At 37.1% G+C, this 23,411-nt stretch overlaps 1 protein-coding gene across 1 annotated transcript in view; it reads left to right on the forward strand.

Moving 5' to 3' along the window:
• Positions 1 to 23,411, forward strand: part of MATN2 (matrilin 2) — a 69,007-nt gene that overhangs the window by 8,983 nt on the left and 36,613 nt on the right. Inside the window, exons 2-5 of the mRNA XM_026060166.1 lie at positions 5,111 to 5,680; positions 9,943 to 10,065; positions 15,568 to 15,690; positions 22,491 to 22,613. Coding sequence (XP_025915951.1) covers positions 5,111 to 5,680; positions 9,943 to 10,065; positions 15,568 to 15,690; positions 22,491 to 22,613 — 939 coding nt within the window. The remainder of the gene's footprint in view (positions 1 to 5,110; positions 5,681 to 9,942; positions 10,066 to 15,567; positions 15,691 to 22,490; positions 22,614 to 23,411) is intronic.

Here is a 23,411-nt window from a genome sequence, read left to right on the forward strand (position 1 = left end):
CAGGCAACAATTTTTCTATGATCTCATTTTTTCTTAACTGATCTCATCCTTCCTTCTTGCTTAAATTGTCTTTCTGTATAATAAAAATCTTCATGGAACTAGTATATACTTGTTATAAATGGCTTTTTCAATGTCTAAATATCTTAACATTGCTATAGTATTTACCAAACTGAACTAACCTTGTTTTGCTTTGTATGCAGCAATTGCCTCCTTTAACAATTATCCATTCTCATTTATTAGGATAGTAACCAAATAAGTAATCTGCATATTACAAAATGCTTTAAGGAGACATAAAGATGTAGGACAACAATAAAAAATAACTCCATTTTAAGTGCTAAACAGCAGACCTTTTGAAGGGAGCTGGCTTGCAAAAACTTTTAAGAAATCACCATCTAAAACTTGGGCCTTTTGAATGTGTTCAGTTTGAATATCCCAAAATGGAAATGTTTGAAGATATGTCTATACTGATAAATTAAACAGTGCCAGGGGACATTCTTGGGCACTGGAACTTCCTCATTATCATTACTGCTAAATTGCTAKAGCTGTCTTTGTCCCACAATGACTAGCCATCTTCAGGCAATCCCCAGGCATGATTCAGGGGTTATAGTGGGCCAGGGATTATTCCCAATAGGCAGTTTGCATACAGCCACTCTGTTTTAGCAGAAAGATGAGTTTAATATTGTGAATACAGGCCAGCTGGCCTCTGAGCTTAGCCTGTATCTTGGACTGCTCTCTGGCACTGAGATCAATGGTATAAAATGGTCTGCTTCTATACTATTAAATACCCTTAGCTTCCAGGGTGATTGCATCTGTACAGTCTATTGGGACGAGTCCCTTGTTCATGCTTCTTCCCATATCATGCCTGAGTATTGTTTGAGAAAATGTTAGTTGTCCTAGGCCAAACAATACCAGGGACTGTTCTAGTGATTTAATGGCATAGATGATTAAATTCCAATGCCCAGGAAAACTCTCTGGCATTGTTTCAGTTACCACTAAAATATAGCCCTAGAATTACTGATAGCTTTCGAACATGAACAGCCTGAAAGGAAAGTGCTGCATAGCATATTAAGGCAACGTAGCAATAACTAGAAATAAGGTGAGAAGGAATGGACACAGACAGATCTTCAAGACAGTAGTGCTCGCTTGTATTTCTTAAGGACAGTGGTGAAATTTCACTGACAGGCAAAACAGAGATCAGTGTCAAGAGTCCTCTTACTTACAGCTGTGAGAGCCATAGGGATGAGTGAAGCTGGAGGATGCACAGATAAAGGTCTAGACTGATACTATTCTCTGCTGGGATTTCAGGACTCTCATGGATTCAGGCTTGTCTAGGAGAAGGCTTTCCTGCTATCACTTATTTTGACCATTTCTCTGCTTCTTATGGAGGAGGAGCCAACAGTGCCCTACCATCTCCCAGCTTCCCTGAAGAGCCAAGAGGAGTTTGGATGTAGGAGAAAGGGAGAGAGTCCATCCACTGGCATTTTCATAAGTATGAAGGAGAAAGAGCTGTTCAGGGCCCTTTTGCTGCTGCCTCCCATTTTGTGAAAAAGAGTCAGCCAGCTCTCTCCCCCTTTGCCCTTTATCCCAGGCCTGCTTACAGAAAGTTGGAGAACCTGAAGAAAACTGCAGTTTCCTCTCTAGACCAAGTTGAGAAAGTGAAGAACTCCTGGAGATGCCTTTCTGCTCCACATTTGTGGAGAGAAAGGAGAGCTAAGAGGCTCAGTATTTTTTTAAGCTTTATTCTACATATATATCTGTAATTGGATCCTTCCAGTGAGATCCAAAGTCTCCTTGTATTGTAATTTTGCAAAGTTGACATCACTATAGCTGTCATTTATAGAAAAACTGGACGTTGAAGGAAGAGAAAATCTTGAATAAAGCATTGATCTTGCCTTGCCTTGCCTTGCCTTGCCTCGCCTTGCCTGTCATGACTTTGGATAGTGTGAATCATGCTCTGAATTTTCTTTTTTAACATTTGTGTTCACAATACAAAAACCTGTGCTGACTTAGAAGTTGGTTTATGGTTTAACAAGTCAAGTCTTTCCAATTTCCAGRTCCTAGGAATGTGTGACTTTTCATAAGAACAGTGGAAGGGAATTGCTTTTGGATTTGAAGATGTTTGCCAAAGTTGTGAGAAAGTTCATTGTTTAAATGTAAGAACTGGTAGGAAGAAGATATTCTAGTATACAGGGCAAGTGCAAAACCATGGAACTGCTAAAAAATTCGCTGAAAGGTTATATGAGTGTTCATATCTGTTAGTCAGTATTGATTACCACCCAGCTGGAGTTTTGCTTAGTAAAATGGTAATACTTTGTTTTTCACTGAACCCAGCTCAACTAAATCAACATTAATAATTACAATATCATTACAAATTACGCGCCTCATCACCAACACAACACTACAGTCTCCTCTGAAGACAAAGATTTTTAATATGTTCTTAATTTGCAAATGTTTGATATTTCTACAGATAGAGGTTTTCTAGTGAAAATAGTTCTGAAATATTATACTCAGATTCATATGTTCCTTCTTAAGTAATTTAGCACGAGGGGGCATATTTCTGGTAGAACCATCCACTAATGCTCTGCAGGTTTCTTCTCACCAAAATTCATGCCTGACTTCAAAATGAGGAACTGAGTTCAGACTGGGATCCAAATATTTATATTCAAATTAAAAATCCACCCTGAAGTTCAAAAGGGTTCAACAAGGCTCTAGTTTTGACTTGTTTTTTTACAGGGAATAAAATGCCCTTTTACATTTTCCCATTTTACACTTCTCCTTCCACTGTCTTTCCCTTAAACACACATATATATTCTTAGACATTTTTCTGTAATTATCTCTTTCCTCTTGCCTTGCTGAAATAAATCATATCTCAGTGTTATCTCTGTATTATAATTATGCTGCTGTATTTCATGTTATATTATTAAAAATAAGTAATAAGCATATATATAAATCAATAAGATAATAATATGGAAAATAGTTAATACATCAGGATATCTGTATCCCATTARAACTGGAATTTTGTTTCTGCTCAGTTTGGCTTGTGTTCAGCATCCTCTGATTTTGAAAGAATAAGCAACTCAAGCATATTCCTACGCTTATGAATAAAGCCATGCTGTAGACTGCACATGAATAAATCCAGAGAGTCATTTTATTGTCATCAAAGAGCATTTTTATTCTATGCCCACAAAGGTTCTTGGTAATCTATGAAAGAAGCCTCTGAGTTGACAAGTGAAAATAAGCATCTTTCTCAGCCCTCTCACTGGCAGAAATACGTGGTTAGCATTCATCAGCAGCTCACAAGTGAGCTCATAAAAGGGCTTGTCTACAGACAGATGTTGTTCCAATTGAGTCTTTAATTGGCCCGCTTGTATTTGTGCGGTATGACATGACCTTTAATTATACGATCAAATACTACTTTTTCCACAAGGCAGCTGCCTCATTCAGTGCACAAGATGGATGATAGTGCTCTGGCAATTGAACTGGGTTGGGTCGAAAAGGAGTTTACTGGGTAAGGATATCTCAGCTTTGTAAGATGAAGATGATATTGCAGTTTGTTGAGCATTCTTGCTACCTTTAATCTTTCTAACCCAGCAGACAGACAACTAGCTACCACACAGTTTTATTCATAGGCACAGGAATTTAAAATCGTAAGAACAGATGTATTGACTGAAGCCATAGGTCTGTCTAACCCAGTATCCTGTTTCTGACAGCAGTTAAAAGTGGATGTATAGGGAAAAAGTATAAGAACAAGGCAAAACGTCCTGTGGGTATTCTGCCAGTCACCACACTTTTGTGGATTAGGGATTTTTTAATCTGAAGGGGTCTTTAATGTAGCTAGTAACCCTCAGCTGATTTCGTTTCACCAGCCTCCCTTTAAGCCCTGCAAAGTCCTTTTAAACTTTTACTACTTTTGCCTTCCGTGGCAAGTGTTTCCATGGCTCACCTCCCCTTGTTTGGTTTAAGCCTGCCGTGTACTAGCTTTCTGCATAGGAAGAGCTAGCGAACAGTCAGGCCATATCCATTCTCTCTGTGCAACTCATACCTACGTCCAGTATTCTTCAGGATATTATGAAATCCTACAGGATGCTGAACAGAAGCCAGAGGATGTACCCGAAGTCCCATAAAGCTTGTAGTATAGTTGGCAGTCCTGACTTATGTTCTTATCCATGATAGCTCAGTTTGGCTGTCTGTGCAACAGTCAGATATAGACATACTCTGCAGTATTTCTGCTTCAGTAGCTGTTGGAGAAAATAGATTGTGTTGAATGAGTGAAACAGAAAATTTCAGGAAGAGAAAGAGTGGTCTTTTGGCCAAATTAAATGCCACTGCAGACAACTAGATTGTATCTCTGATGCAGCCACAGAATTTCTATTTAATGCTGAGCTAGTCCCATAGACTAGATTTTTCCCAGATGGCCATTAATTATGTGCTTGAAATCATGGGGTTTGATTTGCAGAAGTGCTGAGCACTCACAGCTGCAGCTGACGTCATTGAGAGCTGTACTTTGTACATGTGAAGTGCCGTTGAATGCCAAGTTCCCTGAAAAATCAGTCCCTTCACATCTCAGATCAGTCACTGCAATTAATAGATGCTTTTGACCCAAAACTCTCATGTTCTGTTTCCCTATTTATAATGGAGGACTAATACCACCTTGTCTCATCAGAGCATTATCCCATTAAGTTTTCTAAATTCTCAGGCACTATAACAAAACACATACAGTGCAGTCCACTAAAATAGTAACTAGGTAATTCAGAGAGGGTTTCTGTCCTGTGCAGGGTATATAAGGCATGAGGTCACAACCTCAGTGACTGACAAAACGGGGTGTGGTATAGACATCTGCCCGTTCCATTGGCATTACCCATTCTGGGCACTGAGCTTGTGGAAAAAAATAGCGTACTGATCATGTAGCTGGCAACTCTTGCTATTCCCCAGAGGCCAAATTCAGATTGTTCAAGTAGTCTTAATTCTGGCAACTCCTATTTTTCCTATATTTTGCCAACACTTGGCAGTGTGTTCATTTAGACAACACATTTGAGACTTCAGGTCAAGCTGATCTGCATTGCATTTCAAAATTCTTGTAAAGTATTTTTGTTTGCGTCTTGCCTTCCAGAGAATACTTGCAACAACAAACGTCTGGACCTTGTCTTCATCATTGACAGCTCTCGCAGCGTCCGTCAGTATGACTTTGAAAAAGTGAAGGAGTTCATTTTAACCATCTTGCAGTTCCTGGACATCAGTCCTGATGCCACCCGAGTAGGCCTGATTCAGTATGGCAGCACTGTCAAACATGAGTTCTCCTTGAAGACATTCAGGAGGAAGCAGGATATAGAGAGAGCAGTGAAGAGAACGATGCACCTGGCAACTGGCACCATGACTGGACTGGCTATTCAGTATGCAGTGAACATCGCATTTTCAGAGTCAGAAGGAGCTCGACCTCTGAACCAGAATGTGCCCCGAATTATCATGATAGTGACAGATGGGAGACCTCAGGATCCAGTGGCAGAGGTTGCTGCTAAAGCTCGTAACTCAGGAATCCTGATTTTTGCCATTGGAGTGGGAAGAGTGGATATGAACACACTGAAGTCCATTGGGAGTGAACCACATGAAGAGCATGTGTTTCTGGTTGCTAATTTCAGTCAGATTGAAACACTGACCTCTGCCTTCCAGACGAAACTTTGTGGTAAGGCATTTATCTATAGAGTTGAATGCATAGTTGAAAGTAAAACGCAGAAAAACATTGTGGGCTATCACTAAGCTTTTTTTTTTTAACATGGAACCTAATCTGTTAGAATATACACATTGAAAAAAGGGAGACTAGCCAGAGAACATTCAGAATAGTAATCGTACATATGGGAAAAAGCTAATTCTGTTGCTGAGTGCCATAAAACGTGATCTAATTCCTAGTGGTCATAAGCAGTGAGACAAATATACATATCATGATTTTCCTATTAATTGCATAATAGCAATGAAATTACAACCCTTTGCCACTTAGATATTAGATAAGTTATTTCATCTACTGATTTTAAATGTGTTTTCCCTTAGTACTGACACTTTAAACTGATAAACATTATGGTCATTTGGCTAAAAAAAATCCCATGGAGTTCATGGTATTCCTCTTCCGAAGTTTAAGTAATAATTATATATAAACACTTATCTCTGACCATACCTCCTGACTGAAAGTGAGACACAGAGACTTGGTAGCTTTTTTCTTCTTTCCATTTTAAAAACAGAAAGTTAGAAAAAGCCTTTACCATGATATTATTCATTCATACAATAAAGTAAATAATATTTTAATAGGTATTACTTTCCARGAGAGAACTTTCTTCCATGTGTGATTACCTGATAAGAAATTACCTTTTAAAAATCTTGTGGTGTACCTCATTCATTAGACTAATGGAGAAGATCTATTCCAACCTGTGTCTTAAATATAATTTTCTATTTTTGTTTTTCCTCAGATAAATATGAAAGATTTTCATACAAATTTGGCTTGAAACTTGGGCATTTTCAGCAGAGATCAGAAAAAGAATGCATGGTGAGATTGAATGCTCACTCGTCCTTAAGGGTGCTTTTGCCAGAAGAGAACTGGGGCTTATTGTCAGGGTAGTCTGGAGAATTTTCCTTACTTGGTCTTTTCCAAAATTGTTTCAAAGAGCAACAGGGCTCCAGCTGAACTGCATCAGCACAAAATACCATCACAGACATTCATCAGATAATAGATTTTTTCCTGTTTCTTCCTTGCCATAGTATTAGCTGGCGTAGTAAGATACATTTAAAAACAAAAAAAGGAATAAACTAAATGTGGATTGAGAGTTTACATGGAATGAGCAGCAAATGTTACAGAACTTCATTTTATTGGATTTTTTTAGTTGCGTTTTAGAAATCAGTCCAGTACAAGTACTATTTACTCTGGATAACAAGCTTATTTCTCTGACTAGGCAGTGTCCAGTARATGTATTAGAGTTGTATAGCTCACTGTTAATCCAAATACACATGAGCCTTAAAGAGCCATCACCCTTTCCAGATGGAGGAGTATGGAAGTGACAAGGATTGTTGCTGACTCCTCTTCTCAGATGATGCCTCCACAACATTTGCTGTTTCAGAAATTGAAGGTGAGATCCAAAAAAGCACTTAAAAACCCAAGCCCAGATTCAACAAAAAAATTAAGCTGTTAGCATCCTATGGATTTCAGCTTCAAGGACTAAATAGTGGATAGGATCATTAATGTTTTGTTGAGTCTGGGCCCTTAAGCAGCGTTCAGCTTACTGAATTTCAAGAGAGCATCTAAACATCTCATAGCCCCTCCTCCCAAAGCACCTAGATTTTTCCCAGGAAATATAATTAGTTTTTTAAAGTTCTCCCCAGTGGGGGCACAGAGGAACACAGCTGTTGCTGAACTGAACATAGAGACACCTTGTTTTTTGCCTAAAGCAATTCCAGGCATCCCTATAGTTAAGTCTCCTGAGACCCAGTCTGCTAGGTTTCATGCTCTGGAAAAAGAACCTGACTCCTGAGTTGCCCTTGTGTCTGGATTGCCTATGTCTGTGGGAATGTGCCTTTGCAGTTCCCATTAAGATGATAGCAAAATCTGGCCAAGTGATGAAGAGAAAAAGTGGAGAAAATAAAAAGTAAACATAATTAACCTCTATTTACCCATGCATGGCAGAGATTCCCCAGTGCTTGGCAGCTAAATTCTCAAAGAATCTATTGGAACTGAGTGTGCTTCATTCCCCACTAAGGCAGACTTTCCCTACAGCTGCTGCCCCTGGTTGCTAAAGGTTCAGGGATGTCAGACACAGCAGTTGAGGCCAGGGGATCCCAGTGCCCTCTTTTTATTACCAATCAGCAAGGTAAAGGAGGAAGAAGAAGTATTCTGGCAAATCAGAGGCATGAGGAATGAGACCAGGAATGAGAACTCAGAAGAAGGGAAACAGAAATGGGGACAGAATCCAGAAAAGGAGGTGGAGACTGAATAAAAGAAGAGTGGGAAAGACATAGAAGTTGGGATGGAGCAATCATGAGCAAATAGTTTTTGTCATTGTCCTGTGATAGTGGCGTTATCCCCATTTTACATTGGAAGAATGGAGGCACAGAAACAAGGTTAAAACTATCAAGATCACCCACTAATATTAGATATTTGACTCAGTGCATCCCGTGGTCTAATCTTCTGGAATATTTATCATTTTTTGAGTAACGTAGCATTAATATAGCATTGCATTCCCTTCACTTGCAGCTGAGGGCTCTGCATTCCTGCAAACTCAGATTCGTATCTCTAGCTGAGCACACAGGATGTGAAGATATCGATATTATTGACTTGTCCAGAATCATGTAAGGACCCTGTGACATAGGCAGGAATCAAATCCAGTTTGCAAGGCTCCCATTCAAATTCCTTAATTCGGAGATCCATCTGTTCTGTTTTTTCGGTCCCTGGCCTTGTCCATCAAACACCTTGTGCAACAACTGTGGAGAGGTCGTATAGACAACAGACCCTTTCGCCACAGAGATCTGACTAATGACCAAAGTACTAGCGATTCCTTTAAATGGATGCAACAGAGACGTATTTAAAAGTGCTCCTTTGGTTATAATAAACTACACCTGATGTTGAAAGCTAGTGACAAATAGCCAGGAGGAAACTTATGTTTAGAAAGCATCAGAGATCATGAAGTTCATTTTCAGAACAACAGAAACATGAAAGGAAAAGACAAGAAGTCCCAGCAGATCTGTATTCACATAAACAAAAGTTCCTGGGGAGTTTTAGTATGACAGAAAATGATGAGTTCCAAAAGGCTGATTGAGAAATTTGGGAATTGTAATGGTTAGTAATAAATGTGTAACTCTGGTAGCCATTCCAAAGATTGGATACATAGTATGTATTTCAAAACCACAATTTTTTTCATAAGTACCACATATACCACATGTTAAGTTATTTATCAGGCTTCTGTTGTGGCTGTTAGAAGAAGATTACTATTGAATATCTATTCCATAAATTTTGAGGTTTGACAACCTGGGACAATAAGGAACATATCAATCCTTAATTCTTTATTGAACAAAGTATATATTTTTCTACATGGTGCTCTCTGGGAAGGAATTCACATATATGTTATAGAAATGACGTATAAGCAATGCTCCAATGGAAAGAAAATATCAGGGAAATTTCTTAATTCCTAAATAAGTACTGGTCTGGAAAAAAATAAATCAGCAATGAATATGACAGAACTGGTCCACTAATCCTTTTCTTTCCTCCTCTCTCTTCTGTTTCTTTTTACTACATGCTATGGGAGACAGAAAATGGGAAGAGTTAAAAAAATAAACTCAGAAGAGTTATATTCTGGATTATAGCAGTGCTCAGCTCCCACTTACTGAGCCTTGTAGATGCATTACCTGCATTATCACTGTAGTCATATATTGCTCATATGTTTCTCAGCATTAATAACTAAGCAAGCAAGATTCTTCACCGAGATGTTTTCTAGTCATTGTAGTTTATTATTCTGCGGTAGGGTTATTTTCTTCATTCAAGAAATTAAATGTTCTCTGGAACAGTTTGTATTTAAAGTCCATTTATTTTTGAAATTTGAATGTGGTAGGTTTGTTTCATTGTGTTCTTGGAACCACCAAGTAACTAGTGTTTCCAAATACTCTATTGTAAATTTTCATGTTGTGTATGTCTCCATTCTGCATGCAATTCCATGTGCAAAAATATGCCACCAATGTCAATCAGACAGAAAATATCTATGTTCATACTGTTGTTAGGAATAAATATATATTACTGTTTGTTAAGGATTTTTTTCACAACAAGTTATAGRCTTAAGCTTCCATTTTTGTCTTGACTGTTGAAATTTAGAGCTTCAAGGTGACTTCAGTAGAGTTTTTTAAAACATTTTTTTATTTAGTTCTGACGACAAGTAAGTAATCCTAGCAATTAATAAACTTTTACCTTTCTTTTAGTGCCCCATATGTGCGGTATAGTTGAGCATCACTGTGATCACTTCTGCATAAACACCGCTGGCTCCTACGTATGCAGATGTAAACAAGGATACATTCTGAATGCTGACCAGAAGACTTGCAGCAGTATGTTTTCTTTTTTAAATTCTTTTCTCTTTCACACCCCCAAAATGTGCTTACATTACGTATCTTTTGAGTTGAGTTCATAAAGAGAACTGAGCTTAGTATATGATTAATGCTGATCATAACAAAGAATTTGAAAAGGCGAAGTTGTATGATTTTTTCTTGTTTTTTGTAAATGAAAAAGTTCTCGTAAACCTTTCTAAAAGACGTCAAGTTAATTTTTATACCTGACTCTCTACAGAAGTACACTGTAACTAGATAAAATTGTATTTGAATTTTATTGGTGTAATACATTCAAGAATGAAGCAACAACCAAACAAAGCACTGCTTTATGTTCTGACATGCAGTGGTCTAACTATTTCAGCATCCAGTCTAGATAGCAACCAGTACCAGATGCTATAGAAAGGTAGAATAAACCCCATACTAGACAACTGTGAAATAACTTGCCATTCAGAAAATTTTTCCTAACCTCTGCTTGAAGTATAAGGACTTACAACCTTTCAGTGAATAGTTTCAAAAGTCTTGTTTATTGCACTCTTTTCCTTCTTAAAAAGGGCTGACTTAAGTAATTGATTTTAACTGTAGTTTGTAATAACAAACTGTACTGGAGTTTAGTTATGATCTTTGTAGGCAGCATTTCTTTTGTCTGTTTTAACTTGCTTCCTMTTAATAGCAGACTACATAATATAGGTATGCCATCTTTATTTCTGTGTCCAACATTATTTTAACAAAACTAGTATGATATTATTGTTAATTATTTGTTGAAAATGTGCTTGGATAAAATCATAGCTTGTTATCTTCAGATAGTTCACAGATTCAGGCCAAATTTGCCAAAATGACTTTATCCAAAAGCAAAATTTTGGGAAACRGTTTTTCAGAAAAATGGAGAAGACAGTCTTGGTGAGAGCATAGGATGTTCCCCTTGCAACAGATTACTTAGAAATGAGGTGAAGGACCCAGGCTCAAATCCTTGCCTTGCTCCACAGGTTTTGTATTCACACGTTCCATATCTCAGGAGAGCATCTTAAAACAAGCAGGTAGCCTAGGATTAGAGGGTTCTTAGTCTCTGTTGCTTACTGCTGCATATTACATCAACTATTTAACAACCACGGAAAGAGGGAGATCATCTCTGTATCTGARGGTACTCTGTCACTTGGGGATTAGAGTTCTTACATGTGCAGTGGGACCTATGGTTTCCATCAGAGCCTCAGTAAATAGAAATGGGAACAAAAGAATGTCAGCACTGGAGCGATTTGGGCCTTTGCTCTGGGGTGTGGAAGTGTGTTCAGAGCCTTTACGCTACAGCGGGAAACTGCTTTTGAACTGTTCACCTCCTATGCAGTTGAGCTACGCGGTGGGCTAGTTTTAAGAATCTTCATTTTCTTTGCCCTTCCCACCATCAACCCCTACCAAATATATACATTTATCATATGTGTGTGTGTATCAGTTACAGGGGAATGTTTTGTGATAAATGGAAGAAATTTAACACTTTATTCAGTTTTTTTTTTCTGCAAGAAGAACCAAAAAATTCAATTCAATCTGAAATATTTTCTACTTATTACTTGGCTTGGCAGCTAAGCCAAGGCAAGAACACTGACAACAACAGTTTTTCACACAGCCTATTCTCTATGCCTCTGCAAATTTGCTATAGCTCTTCAGATAGAGAGCTGTCAGAACCCCAAATGAGGGCTACAACTATATAATTACATTTCAATAATACTTGAACCTATTCTTTTCACTGTGCCCCTTTTAAAATGCTTCTCATTTTATAACATCTATATCCTTTAAACCTCTCTTCTGAACACTTCTCATGATCTTCATTTTCACGTAGTAAAGAACTTTTACAGAAGAATTCTTCTCCTTTCAATTTTCTGGAAATTATTTGAAGTTCAAAATTTCTCTTTTTTTGAATTTACTCTCTCACATTTTACCATTCCTCACCCCTAAAATCATTTTTGACAATTTAATTTTGTTGTAATTTCAAAACCAGATAAATTTTAAATTAAAAGTGTTAAGAATTCTTTCTTTATTGTGTCTTTGTGTTTTTTAGTGTGTTTTGTTTCCATAATTTTTATTAGCCAAATTACAGCTGAATTTCACAAGACAGATTTGGAAATGTGTACATTTTTTCTGCTGGGAGCACATGCACAGTAGCCCTTAATATGTTGCTTCTATACCATTTTTTAAAGCCCATTGCTGCATTGTTTTCTCTTTTTTTCAGCTATGACTCAGTCTTGCATTAATTTTTATTACCTGACGTACCTGGCTTTCATGACTATGTTGATCATCCATCAGATGATACTAGGTTTCAGTCAGCTAAATATGGAAGGGAAATGAGTCATACAATGTGCTCTCAACCTACTTCTAATGGACCTTTTTCTCCCTCACTAAACTATGAACTAATTTTAACAATTAACACTGGAATTCTAATACCAAAAGACATTAAACTGGCCATAAAGTGCAAGGAAAGTGCAAATCATTGATGAAGGAGGGAGATGATATGGTAGCAGTCTAGACCAGGTCAGACCATGATGTCAAAAAACTCTTCAGAGAAGTAAAGGAATTCATGAAAAAAAGGGGCCAAACTTGCACAAACTGGACAGTTTATTTCTGGACCTAAGGGGGAGAAGTGTTGGTAAAAATGCCTACAGCTTGTGACCATATTAGTCACTTTTGTTGACTGCTGATTTTCATAAGTGCACAGAGACAACATGTTCCTCACTTGACTTCCCTGTAAAATGAATTTTCATCATGTTTATGTTTAGTGCAATACATGATCAACATAAACCAGCTGTATTTTTATAAGTTTTGGATGTATTTGTAAGCTCTTTCATGAACAAATAGTTTCTCTACATTTTAACACTTTTTAAATAGTGCAGAAAAAAAAGAAAGTATGCATCTAAAGTTATATTCTCTTTTCTTTCTTCTGCACCGTTTTTTATGTTGTGAGAGTACAGCAGATCAGTATTCAATTGTTAAAAGCCCTTAACCAAATGGCGTCAGTCAGCATGAATTAGCAACTTTGCTCCAGGCTGGAAAAGGGTGCATTTGAATGGATGGTAGTTTTGTTCCTTCATACATTTCAGTATACCACTATTTCTACAAAAATAATTTCCTTGCATTAAAGGAAGAAAATCTGTCATGTAGGTGATTTGTTACTCTCCACGTGAACAAAAGCAACTCAGCTGTCTTTTAGGGCAAGACCAAGAAAAAATATTCTTTTGTCCAACTTAAAATATTCTTACATTTATTCTTACATTCTTATAATTATTTCATTAAGAAGTTTTCGTATATGTGCAAAGGATGAAAATCTACTATTGCTCTTTTCACCTACTTTATATGTGGCCAAAGTCAATGGCAATGATTCTAGAGGTTAAATGAATATTTTTAAATGTTTATTAAAAGCTGAATTTCCCAAATTAATTATTGGCAAAAAGTTACTTGACCATCTTAGCTCCAGAGAAGATCTCTGAAGATTAGATATTTAGACATTAGATATAATGTATAATTAGACAATGATTCTCATGCTTCTGAGAAGGCTAAGAACTCAGATGGACATGTTTACATATACATTATTTTTATTTTTAAATTACAGAATAGGTGCCCAGAAAAATGTAACATCAAGGTTCAAGTGAATATTTCTAACATACCTTAATGGTGAAAAGTAGTAGCAACATTTAAGTGCTAAAGCTTATTTGTTTATTCAGAGTATTCAATGCATTTTATCAGTTTGTCATACCTGTAAGGTCCAAGAGCATCTCACTAGGAAACCTTACTTATATTCTTAGTTCATGATTCTCTGAATCATGAAAAAACAAGGCTGTCTAGATCTTAAGTTTTCCCCAAGACAGGGTAAACTACATTTAGACCAGCCTTGACAGATATTTTTCTAACCTGCACTTAAAATTCTCCAGTAAGAGAGGTTCCATGACTTCTGTAGGTGAGCACCCTTGCCAGAGCTTGGCTGTCTTCACTATCCCACAAAAATTTTCCTTATGTCTGAATTAAGTGTCCTTTCTTATAGTTCAACCATATTACTTCTCACTTTATTAACAGTAAACAGAAAGACCAATTTTTTCCCACCTTTTTTATAGCAGCTATATAGTTGAAGTCCATTGCCATGTTTCCCCTCAGTTTTCTCCTCTGTAAACTAAACAAGCCCAGTTATTTTGATTTTTCCTCATCTTGCTCTATCTCTGCCTGCTCATATGGCTGTCATATGGATTTTCTTCAGTTTTTCACAGCTCTTTGGAAGTGTGGTGTACAAAGCTGGCTTCACCAAAAATGAATGGAGCTGAAGGTTGTGTTGCTTGTTTTACATATGGGAAGTTGCATTTGCAACTTACACTTGCACTTGTGCTTGCACAGATGACCTTGCAGTTGGACTGTAAATGTTTATACTTCAATACTTGTCATTTTGGGCAGGCAAACAATTAGATTTGTTTCTTGCAATGTGTTTTCCAAATCATATTTTAGCTTGGAAAAGGTTAATGTCTTACAGAGAGCTTTCTGATTAAACTTTTCTAGAAACGAGTGGCTTTTGTCAGGCAATGGCTGTTTTAAAATTATGTATTCTGTACTCTGTATGTTTGTTTAACTTAATCACTTAGGTCCTTTAAATAGTTTCAAATCTTACATTAATACACAATATAGTACAAAAGAACAAATGTGGCTGAAACAAGCTGAATAATTATCTATTTGTGGGTGTTTATACTGGAACAAGAGAGTTAAAGGACTGTTTATACTGTTCATCATGTCACTTGATATGAAGCAGACAGCTATAAAAGAAAATGAGTGTTTGCTTGGCCAGTTTCCTCAAACCTGCTCCAAAAGCTTTTTTTATAGCTGTAAACGATAATTATGTGTTGAGCAGCCTTTGGGTCTGATCCTGAGCAACACGAAACACTCTGCTTTCCAGAGATTTCACTGGGAAAACTTGGGGTTCTCAGATAGCTTTAGTCTGTTGTAAAGAAAGCCAAATGTGCTTCATTAGGACTGACCTCCTTTGTTGTAGTATTTCTTCTAATAAGATGTTTGTATGGGAGGGTGGGGTGGGGGACTTGCTATGGTGTTTTGCACAAAACTGAAAAATGATAAAACTCARAAATTAAAGATCCCCAAGACTTTTGGTCTCCTGGGTTCCTTGTCTTTCCTTTTCTATCGTCATTCTCAGTCTTCTTTTTTTAACACAAAATTAAAAAAAAAATTTTAAATGACTGCAAAAAATATTTATTTCAAAAAAACCCTGAAGAATGCCCTTCAAACTTTTTTAGAGAAAGATACAGTCAAGCAACTCTACTGGGCCCCAGTAATAGTCATTGCCATTAGCTGAAGGAATGAGCTCCTAAGCTTTGAGTGGTCATTCTTCCTGGCATATTCTATGTTAAAATGAGCTCATCTCTAAAGAGCTCTTCATGGCTTCCTGAAATTTATTGTCAATCCATAGTCTAGGTGTGCAATATAGAAGGTCAAAAAAATTCATATTCATGCAATTATGTTTTGTAGCTCAGGATCTTTGTGCTGTGGAGAAACATGCCTGTGAGCAGATTTGTGTGAACACACCTGGGTCTTATGTCTGTCAGTGTTATGAAGGGTATGAGCTTGCTGCAGATGGAAAGAATTGTATCGGTGAGTATAAACTTAGCAATTCATGTTTATCTCTTGACACAAAACTAAGGGAAATTCAATATAAATTAATGTTCAGTTTTGCTGTAGACAATTGTGGGAAACTCTCTTCTCCCATGAGTGGTAGATGAGGAAGGATATATATTGGCATGTTCCTAGGCTTTTTCTCATAATGCATTGTGTCTGGGGAAAAAAACTGTGCCAAATCATTTCACTCAGAAACTAAAATTGCTATTTTGAAACAAAGTACCTGGTGTTTTATTCTAGATCCATGTAGRTGGCCAGCAATGTACTGGCATGATATGTGTGACCATTAAAAAGCAAACAAAAGCAGACAAACTAGGTAGTGCCTCTTCAGACAGAAGTTAGGTGTGGAAAAACTTGAAAGTGGACAATTCCTTGCCATGTCTCACTTAGTTTTATGGTCATGCCAAGAGAGCTTTCAATCTCTATTCAGTTGGATGGCTTTAAGGAAAGGGTAGTCCCCATTAAGAACCCATCCTTTTTTTCCTTTAATTTGCACTATGGGCAACAAAGAAAAAACATCAGCTCTAAGAATTACTGCTCAAAAGAGAAAGTGTGGAAATAAAGTATGATCATTTTTGAACACAAAACATACTTCCCTCTCTATTAACATATAARTATCTCACTCTTTACTTTTTTTCCCATTTATACACAGTAAGTATTTTTTAGAATAATTTGGTCCATCAGGCTATTACCCTTCTCATAGATTTTTTATCACATGCTATATTTCAGGAAAACATTGTCTTCTGGTACCAATCACAGAAAAACCTAATAAGTCCTTGAAAAAATTTTCCTAATTTGTTAGGCACTTAAATACATGCTTAATTTCAAACATATGCTCAAATCCCATGGAAGTGAATCCTAGGCCCCAAGTCCTACCACAAGGCCACCACAATGCTTTCCTTATTACAAGGAAAAGCTGCTTCCCACAGCCTCCTCTTTCTTGACATTTTGAAGAAATTTAACATAATATAATCTGTCTCTTATTACCGTCGCAGAGTTATTCCTTGCAGAATAATCCTATTCTGAGATGCAAAATGGATGACAGTTTGTGGAACTGAACTTTCTGCATGTAGCTTCACATGGAACACACAAATGAGCTTTTGAAGCTTTTTGAGGACTTAGGATAATGGATGTATTTTTGAAGAATATTCACTCTGTACTTACTCTTTAGAAATGTTTCCCTTACTTGTAGCTTCATGATCTCAGTATAGGAGTGTTTACACTCCTCGGCAAAATTTAGCCTCAGCATAACTGGGACATTTTTTTGCGACCTTTGTAACGTTGAAAGTACTTGGGTTTCACTGTCACCCAAATGCAGATGAGGATCATGCACATACTCTTCAGAGGACATTCATCTCCATGCTTCATGATGTGTAGCTTTGATACTTAGTAGCTGATGCTTGTCCTGGCACTAATGTACCATTTTAAGAACCTGTTTTCTGAAGTTGAATTGTTTTGAAAATGCAGCTAATAGTGGCTATTTCAAAGCTTTTAAGGTGAGAAGGCCTATTAGATGTTCTATCCCAAATTTCTGCATCTAACACTCCATAGACGTTCATCCAATAACATCAACCTTTACTGGTGTTCAGATAAATCATATATTTCTCTGCTCTTGGTGTGACTATATCATGAGACAGAAAATCCATAACTTCTGTTGGCAGGCTTTTTTCATCCGTAATTGTTTTCTACCATGTATTTGGATTTGAAATAGTCATACTTATTGCCATCAGCAGTTGTTACTGTTTTCTCTCTATTAAGTTAAATAGTCCTTTACAGCCAAAGATATTTTCTATACTTCACAGTATATTTTCAAAATACATTTAAATATGCATACTAGAATTTGATGCAGTATTCTGATAATAGTTCCATCAATGCCAGCTGTTGAGAGTTTATGGGTTTTGTTGCATAATTATTTTCCGTTTCTTAAGGTCATCTGGTGGTCACAATAACTAGATTATATAATCCTCTGTTATCACCATTCATCTCACCTTCCCCATTTCCTGTATTATTTTACACATTCTATGAAAGCATCTCACCTTAAGTTACGTAGCAACTTGCCAGGACAGGGACTATACTTTCTTTTATATTGGCAGTAGTACATAGCACAAGTCTTCATTGATTACTGGCTGTACAACCTTCTCTTGCAGTTGCAATAAAAATAAATGTTGTTGAAATTGTTTGGTAGATTAGATTTGTATGTCAAATCTAAACCTTTGTAATAAATACAAAGTCCATTTTTCTTACTAAAAACTTAAAAATACTTTTATGTCATTTACTAAATTTCTTTCAATGGCACTTTCTTTTTTTTGCCTATTAACCATTTCTCTGCAAAGTCTGCAGAGTATTATTTGGAGGTGTGATACATCTTTAAATTTTACATATTTTTAATTGCTTACATTCTTCCCCATTCTGCTCTACCTTCTCACTGATGTTCATAGACATCAGTGAGACATATAAGCTTGTTATAAGCTCTGTTGTTTCTATTCAGACCTTTCATATTCTAAGCTGTTCTCAATTATTTTCAAAATCCAGCTCATGCATAGGTTCACTAGGTATCTTGCATTTTCTAGCTGCCTTTCCTCTCCACTTGATTATTATTAATTTCTACCTAGTTTAGCAAAAAGCATGAACTCATGCTTTCATTTCCCTGCAATAACTGGCACTGTTAGTTGTAATTTTAAAGCATATTAGTGCTTTTACTTTTCAATAGTATTTGCACCATTTATACGACCATTTAACTTCTTCATTTCAAAATGATGCACATGAATGGTTCAATGTATGTTAATTATGTTTTACACATGTAGAATTCAGCCTCTCTACATTTCCTGAACAGGAAAAGATTGTCTGGCTAATTTTCAGTTTTGATGCTAATTTGTCTGCAAATCCTATTAGCTGTCAGTCTGAAGAATTTGACTTCTCAGGTTTGAACAACTTGAGACTTTTGAAGGAATATGCTACAATGAAATTGTCCAACTTCCACAAATGTCATAACCAATAAATAATGAACCACTGGAAAATCTTTAAATGATAATATATACAGTAGTGAACCAGTAGTAATAACTTTTGCTTGTCATTACTTTTAAGCTAGTGAACCATTCATTTCTCTGAATGATTTATTATCAAATAAGCAGGATCAGAGGAAAGATCTTCTTGATACACATACATGCCAGAGACATCAGAGTACAATAGTTTTGCAAAAAGCAGTTGACTTCATTAAGGTTACTCTGTTCTCTTCATCCAGAGAATGAAGAGAGAATTTCAGTAGGACATACATATTTTGCAGGTCTCTCAAAGAGACAAAGGTTCCTCTCTGAGAGATTTAAGACATTTAAGATTTTAACGCCAGCAAAAAGGAAATGAGAAAGTGCAAACATCCATTTCAGAGGCAGATTTGTTAGATTCTCTTCCTCTTTTCAGGAAGGCTATGCTCTCCAGTTAAGAAGATGGCAATGCTAACCGCCTAAGTGACACACCCRTCAGCCTTTTACCTGAATAGCAATAATTAAATAAAGTCTCACAACCAGCATCTCACCATGTGTCTATTCAAAGTGACCACTGAATGGCCAATAAGTCTGAGTGTTTGCGGCACAAAAGTTCATGAAAAAAACTGCAAACTAAAGAGGCGGAGCACTATCACTGAGCCTTTTTAATCAGCTTTTCATGCTAACTGCCCTCCTTCACATGAACAAAGCCCTGTCAGTTAAAGTCTTGTGGTGGCACTGTTTCTCCGCTATGTGCTGTTGGTCCTGCTGGACACATTGATCTCCCTGTCCTGGTTCCACTCTCCCCACCTCCCTGGTGCTGCCRAACATGCTGTCCTCTCTTTCCTGGCGCTGATACTAGATTCCCTCTGTTTCAGCTGCAGAGCTATTGGGCTTGGGCTCTCTTCTCCTCGCACTGGTTGGGCTGCTGGCATCTGTCTGCACTCCTGGCACTGCTACTTTTTCAGCTGGTTTCTAGGTTCTTATGCTACTTCCAGAGTCTTCCATGAGTGTCCTCTACTCCTCCCCCACCTTCTTTCTTTCATTCTCCTTATGCCTTTCCTTATTCTACCCCCTTTCTTCCCTAGGCTTTCTTCTCCCCCTCATGTTTAGCTTACTTCATTCTTCTAAGCCTGAAAAAGCTGTATAAACATTAAAGGAGTAAAATGAAAATACAAGAGAAAGACAATCCAGGCTGACCATGGATCAGAGAGGGAGACATAAGCACCCCAAGTGCAGAATTGGAAACTGGAAATACAAGATGTCTCTCATCACTTAGCAACTAATTAGAAACGAGAAAACAGGGTGGAACAAACATGGGGAGATGACAACTGAATTCATTGCTAGCTTGCTAAAAATATCACTAATCATTTAGAAATATTTTTTATTGAAATAAGCATAGACTGACATTAAAAACAGTGAGATATCTAAGTGTTAGCATTCTATTGTATATCTCACAACTCAGTACAGAAATATGAAAATAATAAAACTGTTAACAAAAATGAGGTAATTATTCTGCTTTTGTCTTATACAAGCTGTGTATTTTCTGTATACCAAGTAAAGGATCTCAATGCTTCAATATAAGAAGTATAGATTTATAATTCTTCTCAGTCTTTCCAGGAAGATTTAATTCCATGGACAACTTATTTACTTGCTGACTGAAATGCATTGACAAGTTTCCCTTCTAAGCCACCAAGATGAAACTGGAAGCTGAAAGAATGAAATGAATTTGTAGGTGGATTATTGGTGCAAGTCTGCAAGGCTAAGCCTGTGTGGAATTAGGGCAATTTGTATATAAAAACTATTGAAAAAAGTAGATGATACTTATCTCCAAAAGCAACAGTCAGGAGAATGTTCTCACCTTTTAACTATGTCAGTAAAAAGGTTTTGTTTATATTGATACGCTCATTATTGTTGGAGACCAGAAGACCTATTACTGTGAGTAAGAGCTCCCCAGGATGAATATACATGGAGCAAAGCAAGCCTGTAAAAAATTATTATTCTATATGGATTGTTTATTCCCCTGTTTGTGTCCACAGTACATTAGCAGATGCATAGACATAAGAAGGCACAGTCCCTCTCTGGAAGAGATTGCGATCTGAAAGTGTTCAGGGTGATAGTTGTTCAGACATTGACCAAAAAAAAATTCTTAAACCTGTTTAATTATTTTTCAACTTTATTGTCATTAGTTMTTCAGCTGCAGTTATTGTGGTAGAAATGTGTGTTTAAATGCAGAGAAGGAGGTGACTTTATGGAGAGATTCATACAGGCTGTTTCCTAGTTAGGGTCCTAGGTAGAAGAGATCATACATTCTTTGTCTTACCTATTAGCTAAAGTGTCTTTTAAACCACTTGAAAATGTGCATGTGGTTAGAATTAATTTAAGAGGAAAGCTGCCTAATTGTATGACATATTATATATAATATGTATGATATATCCTTGAAATATTTTTATATGAAGCTGTTCGGTCTGGAAACAGGAAGGCACTTGCTGGGAAAATGGTCTCATGTAGTACCCAGTGAGCAGTCTAATTTGACTTGATTCAACCCCAATATTCTGTCGGGTTAAAAGAAACTCATTCACGGTAACTAAATGAATTATCTGCTTTCCTGACTGGATGGCCTTGACTTAGCACACCAGAGTATCTGCCTTTATTCGTGCAGGCAGGGCTACTGAAGAAAGAACTGATTTTATTAAAAACAAACTATTGACTCTTAAAAGTACTTTGAGAGGGTCAGCAGTATAAAGTAATAAAAACAATTACTCAAATGGCAAAGAGGGAAAAGTTGTTTCACTAAACATCTGTGTGAAGCTGGGCACATTACTGTCTTCTGCAGAAAGGATCACGCAAACTTTCCCAGTATGAGCCAGGCAGTTTTTTTGCGGACAGGACACCCGCTTTGTCATTTGTCTTTAATTTCTTTAAGACCTCCTGTGTGAAGGAACAGCTTAAGCTGCAGGGAAATAATAATAAAAGAATTCATTTCACTCCTTTAGCACTTCTATTTTGAATTTCCTTGTTTGAATGAACTCTAAAGTATTACATTTTTACTCTTTGGCAATCTATCTTGCAAATGTAGGTTTATGTAATAAGTGACTGGACTAGCTATGATGTTCTATTTCTCTCATACAAAGGCATTATAGAAGCAAAATATCAGTGCTAGACTGCTCTCAGGCTCGATAGCTGCAGCTACTTTGTATAGGATCATTCTGGAGCAAGGCAGAGGGACTGAATGTACTGTGACAATCCTCAGTGTAGAAGGGATTGCCATGGGTCTCCTATGTATTCAGGCTACTGCCTACTGGAGCAGCTCTTGATGCCTAACACAGTTGGGAGGAAATTAAGGAAATGTAGAGCAATCAGGTGCAACAAACCTCCACTGATTCCRGGATTGGGATTGGAGAAACAGAAGATAGAATTAAATCAGGCAGACTTTGCTGCACCCTGGTCCGCAGTGTGTACGTCTGGACAGAGCTACTGACTGAGACATGGTTTCCAAAACTGAGGAAACAAGTTGAGAAGGTCTTACAAAAGCTGGAAGCAGCCTGACAACTGGAGAGTTGATGATATGGTAGGAGAAATAGCCTGGGACCCAAACAAAATCACTGTCACCTGATGTACAAATTGATATTCAAAGTGCACTGCTTGTTACAAAAAGGCTCTTCAGGGCAGAAATTATGTCAGCTTTTCCTTCTTTTGTAGCTACTATTTGTAGCTAGTACCATGATCTCTCTATATAATAATAGTTCTAATTTTGTTTTCTAATTGTACCTGTTACTCTTGGTTTTTTTTCAGTTGTAGACTACTGTGCTTTGGATAACCAAGGTTGCCAACATGAATGTGTTAACACTGAGGACTCCTACTACTGTAGATGCCATCCAGGGTTCATTTTAAATCCAGACAAAAGAACTTGCAGAAGTAAGTTATGATAAGGTTTAAAACTGAAAAGTTTGTTCTCCTGCTTTCCAGTTCTCAGCAGTAATTCTCTCTCTGTTCCTGAGAACACTGAGTTATATGTCAAATATAAAAAATGGTTAGAGTGCCCTTGAAGCCAAAGATCATAAAACCAATGAATGTTGTTTGAGGGTTTGTTTGGGACTTTTTTTGGAAGAACAAGGGTCCCTTCTACGGACAGGAAGCTCTTAACATGAGGCCAGGATCCTTTTCAGATAGTAAAAGCCAAAAGCTTTATCTTGCATAGTCTTTTTGATGATCCAGCTTTTACATTTAGAATATCATCTCCCTAGCTAGATAAACAAACAAAAAAAAAAGATCAGTCTGTACAAAGCAATTTCTCCTCACCTTGGTTTGTGAGACAAGTTAAAATTAAATCGGGCAAGTAGTTCCACCGTCATTGCAGCCTATTTTTCCTATGAATTTTCCTCAGTACTGAGTTGCGTTGTGCATTTTCTGATACCTTTTGCCAAAGCTCTGGGGACATCAGTAGCCTCTATCAAGCTTCCATGTTTCCACCAGGTTATAGCTTTGCTGTTTGTCTTTTGTCAATTTTGATTGATACTGGGCTAACAAGTTCAAAAGTTAGCAGAGTTGGAGGTGGAGGGGAACTGACAGACCAGAAAACACTCTTGCCAAGTTTTCCCTTCCTTGGGAAACCAAGCTAAAATCTCCGCAGTGTTAAATGTCATAACTCACTTTCAAGAAATGTGAAGGGAAAATCTGAATGTATACTCCTAGTTGCCTTTCTTTAGAAATATG

Source organism: Apteryx rowi, unplaced genomic scaffold, assembly GCF_003343035.1.
Source record: "Apteryx rowi isolate R43461 unplaced genomic scaffold, aptRow1 scaffold_165, whole genome shotgun sequence".
Lineage (NCBI taxonomy): Eukaryota > Metazoa > Chordata > Aves > Apterygiformes > Apterygidae > Apteryx > Apteryx rowi.